The 8,776-nt window shown below is 41.7% G+C and overlaps 1 protein-coding gene across 1 annotated transcript; it reads right to left on the minus strand.

Annotated features, from left to right (window-relative positions):
• Positions 1-817: 817 nt before the first annotated feature.
• LOC110441966 lies at positions 818-7,128 on the minus strand (the record flags this gene model as incomplete). The annotated part of the gene is made up of 2 exons (XM_021485292.1): positions 818-1,057; positions 7,065-7,128. Coding segments are annotated over 2 exons (192 nt in total), but the record flags the coding sequence as incomplete, so codon positions are not given.
• Positions 7,129-8,776: the final 1,648 nt, after the last annotated feature.

Genomic DNA, 8,776 nt, shown 5'->3' on the forward strand with positions numbered 1-8,776 from the left:
GGAATACGAAATTTGCTACGTCAGTGAGCTCCATAAGTGAATACAATGAAAGGGAGTGAAGGTGGCTGATGTGATGCGTTTTTGTTTTCATATTCTTCCCAGTGAAACATACAAAATTTCCAATCTAAACGACTGAATACTTGCATTATTATAAAAAAACTGACTAGCCTAAATAAGAAAGTTTCAGAAACGCTGCACCCACTGGCGTGAAACAACATCAGTCGCTTATAGGGGAACACAACTTTTAATGCCACAGTAAGCATAATATAAATACTACATTCATTAGAGGTTGACAGTGCCGACTGCATCAATGTCGGATTTTTACCGCCATTTCAAGGACCTGTCTGGTAAGCTTAGTGAGCAGGATGAGCACGAAGATGATGCAGATGATTCTCCTGCTTTTGATGAACTGGATCAAGCGATTACTATTCAGGAAATTTGGAAAGCCATAGATCGACTGAAAAGAGGGAAGGCCCATGGCGTGGACGGTATACTTAACGAGTATTTTATTGAATGTAGCATTTATCTAATCTCTGTGATGGTGAAACTTTTTAATAATGTTTAAAGTTCAGGATATTTTCCAGAAGCTTGGTCATCTGTTGTCATTGTACCAGTCTACAAAAAAGGAGACCGTGGAGACCCTAATGATTATAGAGGGATCAATCTTCTAAGCTGCATGGCAAAATTGTTTACATCGATTTCTTATACATTGATCAGAATCAAACAACATTATTACAGACGCTCAATTTGGTTTCCGTCCCGGTTTAAGTACGGTTGATGCCATCTTTGCACTGCATGCCATAATTATCAAGCCTTAAATTTTAATAAGCGTCTGTATTGTTGTTTTGTAGATTTTAAAAAGGCATTTGATACTATTAACAGGTATAAATTATAGTATTAATTATCGCAAATTATGTATTAGAGGGAATCTATTTACAAGTATCAAAACAAGGTATAAACAAGTAAAATGATGTTATGATTAATGGAAGATGTTCAGATCTGTTCGCCAACAACATAGGCCTCGCCAAATGGGAAATGATGTCACCGATAATGATTTCTTTATATGTTAACGACTTTTATTTGAATGGAGTGAAGTATTCCTGATGATGTATGCGGATGATTTAATCTCATTAGCAGCGACTTACAAAACATGTTGGATAATTTATGTACTTATGCTCAATCATGAAGCCTTACTGTAAATGTGGAAAAAACGAAAATTATTGTTTTTCAGAATAATGGAAGAATACATAATAATGACGTATGGTTTTATAATGAAAGTAGTAGACCAATTCACATATTTGGGAGTTGTTTTTAGATACAATAATAAGTTTAATGCACTACAAAAGCAGTTATCCGAACAAGGCCGAAAGGCAGTGTTTGCTCTGTATATAAATGCAGGTCTATGCAGTTGAATTGTTCCTCCTTTTTGAATTTATTTGACACATATGTCAACAGTATTGTATGCTATGCAGCGGAAGTCTGGGGTGCCAGTAAAGGATTGGACATTGAAAAGGTACATGTCGAGTTCTGTAAAAGGTACTTCATGCTAAAAAGTCAATATGCAATGCAATGGTCGATTTGGAACTAGGATGATTTTCTTTTATACATAAAAGAAAATATCGTATGATAAAATATTGGTTGAAAATTGTTAACTCCAATAACTGTATTTTGAAAAACTGCATGTAAAGTTTTGATGAAACTACCCAAACGAAAAGATATTTTTAATTGGGTTGACTATGTTAAAAATTCGCTTTATAGCCTTGGTTTTGGAGATTTTGGAAAATTCCTCTGAGTGTCATGTTATCAAGAAATTAGAAGGGGATTTATAAAAACGTATTATTGAAAAAAAACCGTCAGTATTTAAACTAGTACAGCTATTAAGTACAACAAATGCTAAAGAATTAAATACGTTAAGCAAAGTTATATACGGTGCTACCAATTTGAGAAAACCATTAATGTAAATTGTACTGATGTCCATTCTCCACTGCACTATGTGTCCCGCACATCATGTTATTACTTGGTAATATTTGTATGTGTATGTTATACAGATGAGCTGTAAAGCTCAATGCAATAAAATAATTTGAATTTGGATTTGACAGTGCCTAGGGTCACCTCGATGGCTGACAATGATATACGAGTGGTGACCCGAGGCACTGTCTCACTCTAATGAATGTAGTACTACGTGTATTTATTTTATTATACAGAAAGTTAAACATGGCGGCTGAAACGAACCGTACGCGAGGTCACTATTTTGCACTGTCACACACAATGTCACTCGTTGCTAGGGCGTTGGGAAGCACCCTTCCATTGATTCAACGTAAAAGCGAATGTGACAGTGTGAAATGAACCATTTGTCTCAACCAATCTGACAATAGGATTTTGCACTAAAGGTATAATACTCTAATCATTTTTACTGTCGTCAGCTAATGTGTTGATCAGTAATTCAAACTATTTGATGAACACGTAACTTCAAAGCTACAGTAGCAATCGGGGAGAGGAAAATTGATTGAAGTACGGTTATCTTTCATGGACACAGTGCTTAAATCCTTGTCACATTTGAAGTGAGTACCTAATGTGTTGTGAATTTGGTAGCCCCTTGCCCCCCCCCCGACTTTTCTTTTGTAAGGATGCGCTATTAATGTCATAACAAGTAACAAGTTTGTTTCCATTTTGCCTTTTCTTCGACTAGGTTAACAACATTAGCCGTTTTTTTCTTTGTAAATTTTACATACAACTTTATAATGACGCGTATTATTGTCTGTAAATGAATGTGGTGACACACTCCACTGAAATTCCTGTCAAGTTGATGCGTCGCCTCGTGTTCTAGGAAAGATTTTGTGTTGATATGGAATTGTAACACACAGAATATTCAATAATATCTTCAATAATAAATACCTTTCGCGACAGCTTCTGGTCACTAATAAAATAAATAAAAAATTCTGCTACACTCGTGAAATATATTTTGATTTTTGCTGAATACACTATTCGATGTCGTTTTTACCGAATAAAGTCCTTGCACATACAAAGTAACTCATGACAAATCCTGGCCAAACATTATAAGCTAAATGAAAAAACCGTAAGGTACTGTACTTTGATGCGAGTCAAATAATCCTCCATACAACACACAACACACCCAAGTAAACAGTCTAAAAGACCAGCTTGACTGTTGAATTCATTGTCGATACATGATTTTAAAGATGTCTATCATAAAATTAACAATTTATGTCACAGTGCTTTCAATTGCAATTTAAAACAACATACCTATTAAAACAATGTGGTAGTCGGTTGTGTGGTTGTTGGAACTGCTGTCGTAGTTGTTGGTTGTGCAGTCGTCGTAGTTGTTGGCTGTGCGGTTGTCGTAGTTGTTGGTTGTGCAGTCGTCGTAGTTGTTGGTTGTATTGTTGTCGTAGTTGTTGGTTGTGTGGTTGTTGTAGTCGTTGGTTGTGTGGTTGTTGTAGTTGTTGGTTGTGTGGTTGTCGTAGTTGTTGGTTGTGTGGTTGTGGTAGTTGTTGGTTGTGTGGTTGTCGTAGTTGTTGGTTGTGTGGTTGTCGTAGTTGTTGGTTGTGTGGTTGTCGTAGTTGTTGGTTGTGTGGTTGTGGTAGTTGTTGGTTGTGTTGTTGTGGTAGTTGTTGGTTGTGTGGTTGTGGTTGTTGTAGGTTGTGTGGTTGTTGTAGTTGTTGGTTGTGTGGTTGTTGTAGTTGTTGGTTGTGTGGTTGTTGTAGTTGTTGGTTGTGTGGTTGTGGTAGTTGTTGGTTGTGTGGTTGTGGTAGTTGTTGGTTGTGTGGTTGTCGTAGTTGTTGGTTGTGTGGTTGTCGTAGTTGTTGGTTGTGTGGTTGTGGTAGTTGTTGGTTGTGTGGTTGTGGTAGTTGTTGGTTGTGTGGTTGTCGTAGTTGTTGGTTGTGTGGTTGTCGTAGTTGTTGGTTGTGTGGTTGTGGTAGTTGTTGGTTGTGTGGTTGTGGTAGTTGTTGGTTGTGTGGTTGTCGTAGTTGTTGGTTGTGTGGTTGTCGTAGTTGTTGGTTGTGTGGTTGTGGTAGTTGTTGGTTGTGTGGTTGTGGTAGTTGTTGGTTGTGTGGTTGTCGTAGTTGTTGGTTGTGTGGTTGTGGTAGTTGTTGGTTGTGTGGTTGTGGTAGTTGTTGGTTGTGTGGTTGTCGTAGTTGTTGGTTGTGTGGTTGTCGTAGTTGTTGGTTGTGTGGTTGTGGTAGTTGTTGGTTGTGTGGTTGTGGTAGTTGTTGGTTGTGTGGTTGTCGTAGTTGTTGGTTGTGTGGTTGTCGTAGTTGTTGGTTGTGTGGTTGTGGTAGTTGTTGGTTGTGTGGTTGTGGTAGTTGTTGGTTGTGTGGTTGTCGTAGTTGTTGGTTGTGTGGTTGTCGTAGTTGTTGGTTGTGTGGTTGTGGTAGTTGTTGGTTGTGTGGTTGTGGTAGTTGTTGGTTGTGTGGTTGTCGTAGTTGTTGGTTGTGTGGTTGTCGTAGTTGTTGGTTGTGTGGTTGTGGTAGTTGTTGGTTGTGTGGTTGTGGTAGTTGTTGGTTGTGTGGTTGTCGTAGTTGTTGGTTGTGTGGTTGTCGTAGTTGTTGGTTGTGTGGTTGTGGTAGTTGTTGGTTGTGTGGTTGTGGTAGTTGTTGGTTGTGTGGTTGTCGTAGTTGTTGGTTGTGTGGTTGTCGTAGTTGTTGGTTGTGTGGTTGTGGTAGTTGTTGGTTGTGTGGTTGTGGTAGTTGTTGGTTGTGTGGTTGTCGTAGTTGTTGGTTGTGTGGTTGTCGTAGTTGTTGGTTGTGTGGTTGTGGTAGTTGTTGGTTGTGTGGTTGTGGTAGTTGTTGGTTGTGTGGTTGTCGTAGTTGTTGGTTGTGTGGTTGTCGTAGTTGTTGGTTGTGTGGTTGTGGTAGTTGTTGGTTGTGTGGTTGTGGTAGTTGTTGGTTGTGTGGTTGTCGTAGTTGTTGGTTGTGTGGTTGTCGTAGTTGTTGGTTGTGTGGTTGTGGTAGTTGTTGGTTGTGTGGTTGTGGTAGTTGTTGGTTGTGTGGTTGTCGTAGTTGTTGGTTGTGTGGTTGTCGTAGTTGTTGGTTGTGTGGTTGTGGTAGTTGTTGGTTGTGTGGTTGTGGTAGTTGTTGGTTTCGTGGTTGTCGTAGTTGTTGGTTGTGTGGTTGTCGTAGTTGTTGGTTGTTTGGTCGTCGTAGTTGTAGGTTGTGTTGTTGTAGTTGTTGGTGTTGTTGTCGTAGTTGTTGGTTGTGTGGTTGTGGTTGTTGTAGGTTGTGTTGTGGTTGTGGTTGGTGGTGTGGTTGTCGTAGTTGTAGGTTGTGTGGTTGTTGTAGTTGTAGGTTGTGTGGTTGTGGTCGTTGTTGGTTGTGTGGTTGTGGTTGTTGTAGGTTGTGTGGTGGTTGTAGTTGTTGGTTGTGTGGTTGTCGTAGTTGTTGGTTGTGTGGTCGTCGTAGTTGTAGGTTGTGTTGTTGTAGTTGTTGGTGTTGTTGTCGTAGTTGTAGGTTGTGTGGTTGTGGTTGTTGTAGGTTGTGTTGTGGTTGTGGTTGTTGGTGTGGTCGTCGTAGTTGTAGGTTGTGTGGTTGTTGTAGTTGTAGGTTGTGTTGTTGTTGTAGTTGTTGGGGTTGTTGTCGTAGTTGTAGGTTGTGTGGTTGTCGTAGTTGTTGGTGGGGTCGTCGTAGTTGTTGGTTGTGGGGTCGTCGTAGTTGTAGGTTGTGTTGTTGGTGTAGTTGTTGGTGTTGTTGTCGTAGTTGTTGGTTGTGTGGTTGTGGTAGTTGGTGTTGTTGTCGTAGTTGTAGGTTGTTTGGTTGTGGTAGTTGTTGGTTGTGTTGTTGTGGTTGTTGTAGGTTGTGGGGTGGTTGTAGTTGTTGGTGTGGTCGTCGTAGTTGTGGGTTGTGTGGTCGTCGTAGTTGTAGGTTCTGTGGTTGTTGTAGTTGTTGGTGTGGTCGTCGTAGTTGTTGGTTGTGTGGTTGTGGTTGTTGTAGGTTGTGTGGTTGTCGTAGTTGTTGGTGTGGTCGTCGTAGTTGTTGGTTGTGTGGTCGTCGTAGTTGTAAGTTGTGTGGTTGTGGTAGTTGGTGTTGTTGTCGTAGTTGTAGGTTGTGTGGTTGTGGTAGTTGTTGGTTGTGTGGTCGTCGTAGTTGTAGGTTCTGTGGTTGTTGTAGTTGTAGGTTGTGTGGTTGTGGTCGTTGTTGGTTGTGTGGTGGTGCTTGTAGTTGTTGGTGTGGTCGTCGTAGTTGTAGGTTGTGTGGTCGTCGTAGTTGAAGGTTGTGTTGTTGGTGTTGTTGTAGTTGTTGGTGTTGTTGTCGTAGTAGTAGGTTGTGTGGTTGTCGTTGTGGTTGAAGGTGTGGTTGTTGTAGTTGTTGGTGTGGTTGTCGTAGTTGTTGGTTGTGTGGTTGTCGTAGTTGTTGGCTGTGTGGTTGTGGTAGTTGTTGGTTGTGTGGTTGTGGTAGTTGTTGGTTGTGTTTTTGTGTTTGTTGTAGGTTGTGTGGTGGTTGTAGTTGTTGGTGTGGTCGTCGTAGTTGTGGGTTGTGTTGTTGTTGTTGTAGTTGTTGGTGTGGTTGTTGTAGTCGTTGGTGTGGTTGTTGTTGTAGCAGGGGGTGTTGTTGTAGTTGTTGGTGTGGTTGTGGTTGTTTTAGGTTGTGTGGTGGTGGTTGTAGTTGTTGGTGTGGTCGTCGTAGTTGTAGGTTGTGTTGTTGTTGTTGTAGTTGTTGGTGTGGTTGTCGTAGTAGTAGGTTGTGTGGTTGTCGTTGTGGTTGAAGGTGTGGTTGTCGTAGTTGTTGATTGTATGGTTGTCGTAGTTGTTGGCTGTGTGGTTGTCGTAGTTGTTGGTTGTGTGGTTGTCGTTGTAGTTGTTGGTGTTGTTGTTGTAGTTGTTGGTGTGGTTGTTGTAGTCGTTGGTGTGGTTGTTGTTGTAGCAGGTGGTGTTGTTGTAGTTGTTGGTGTGGTTGTAGTAGTAGTTGGTGTGTTTGTTGTAGTAGTTGGTGTGGTTGTTGTAGTAGTAGGTGTAGTTGTGGTAGTAGTAGGTGTGGTTGTTGTAGTGGTTGGTGCGGTTGTTGTAGTAGTTGGTGTGGTTGTAGTAGTAGTTGGTGTGGTTGTTGTAGTAGTAGGTGTGGTTGTTGTAGTAGTAGGTGTAGTTGTGGTAGTAGCTGGTGTAGTTGTTGTTGTAGTCGGAGTGGTTGTTGTAGTAGTTGGTGTGGTTGTGGTAGTAGTTGGTGTGGTTGTTGTAGTAGTAGGTGTGGTTGTTGTAGTAGTTGGTGTGGTTGTGGTAGTAGTTGGTGTGGTTGTTGTTGTAGTAGGAGTGGTTGTTGCAGTTGTTGGTGTGGTTGTTGTTGTAGTCGGAGTGGTTGTTGTAGTAGTTGGTGTGGTTGTGGTAGTAGCTGGTGTGGTTGTTGTTGTAGAAGGAGTGGTTGTTGTAGTTGTTGGTGTGGTTGTTGTAGTAATAGGTGTGGTCGTCGTAGTCGTTGGAGTGGTTGTTGTTGTAGTAGGTGTAGGTGTTATTGTAGTAGGTGTAGTTGTTGTTTTAGTTGGTGTGGTTGTTGTTGTAGAAGGGGGGGGTGTTGTAGTTGTTGGTGTGGGTGTTGTAGTAGTGGGGGGGGTGGTGGTGGTTGTTGTTGTGGTTGGTGTGGTTGTTGTTGTGGTTGGTGTGGTTGTTGTTGTAGTCGGAGTGGTTGTTGTAGTAGGTGGTGTGGTTGTGGTAGTAGCTGGTGTGGTTGTTGTTGTAGAAGGGGGGGGTGTTGTAGTTGTTGGTGTGGTCGTGGTTGTTGTAGGTTGTGTGGTAGTGGTTGTAGTTGTTGGTGTGGTAGTTGTAGGTTGTGGGGTTGTCGTAGTTGTTGGTTGTGTGGGTGTGGTAGTTGTTGGTTGTGTTGTTGTGGTAGTTGTTGGTTGTGTTGTTGTGGTTGTTGTAGGTTGTGGGGTTGTCGTAGTTGTTGGTGTGGTCGTCGTAGTTGTTGGTTGTGTTGTTGTGGTAGTTGTTGGTTGTGTTGTTGTGGTAGTTGTTGGTTGTGTGGTTGTGGTTGTTGTAGGTTGTGTGGTTGTCGTCGTTGTTGGTTGGTTGTGTGGTTGTGGTTGTAGTAGGTTGTGTGGTGGTGGTTGTAGTTGTTGGTGTGGTCGTGGTTGTTGTAGGTTGTGTGGGGGGTGTAGTTGTTGGTTGTGTGGGTGTGGTAGTTGTTGGTTGTGTGGTTGTTGTTGTTGTAGGTTGTGTGGTGGTGGTTGTAGTTGTTGGTGTGGTAGTTGTAGGTTGTGGGGTTGTCGTAGTTGTTGGTGTGGTCGTCGTAGTTGTTGGTTGTGTTGTTGTGGTTGTTGTAGGTTGTGGGGTTGTCGTAGTTGTTGGTGTGGTCGTCGTAGTTGAAGGTTGTGTTGTTGGTGTTGTTGTAGTTGTTGGTGTGGTTGTAGTAGTAGTAGGTGTGGTTGTAGTAGTTGTTGGTGTGGTTGTAGTAGTAGTTGGTGTGGTTGTAGTAGTAGTTGGTGTGGTTGTTGTAGTGGTTGGTGTGGTTGTTGTGGTGGTTGTTGTGGTTGTTGTAGTAGGTGTAGTTGTTGTTGTAGTAGGTGTAGTTGTTATTGTAGTAGGTGTAGTTGTTGTTGTAGTTGGTGTGGTTGTTGTAGTAGGTGTAGTTGTTGTTGTAGTAGGTGTAGTTGTTGTTGTAGTAGGTGTAGTTGTTGTTGTAGTTGGTGTGGTTGTTGTAGTTGTTGGTGTGGTTGTTGTAGTAATAGGTGTAGTTGTTGTTGTAGTAGGTGTAGTTGTTGTTGTAGTTGGTGTGGTCGTCGTAGTCGTTGGAGTGGTTGTTGTAGTAATAGGTGTGGTCGTCGTAGTCGTTGG

This window comes from Mizuhopecten yessoensis, unplaced genomic scaffold (assembly GCF_002113885.1).
Source record: "Mizuhopecten yessoensis strain PY_sf001 unplaced genomic scaffold, ASM211388v2 scaffold716179, whole genome shotgun sequence".
In the NCBI taxonomy this organism is placed as follows: Eukaryota; Metazoa; Mollusca; class Bivalvia; order Pectinida; family Pectinidae; genus Mizuhopecten; species Mizuhopecten yessoensis.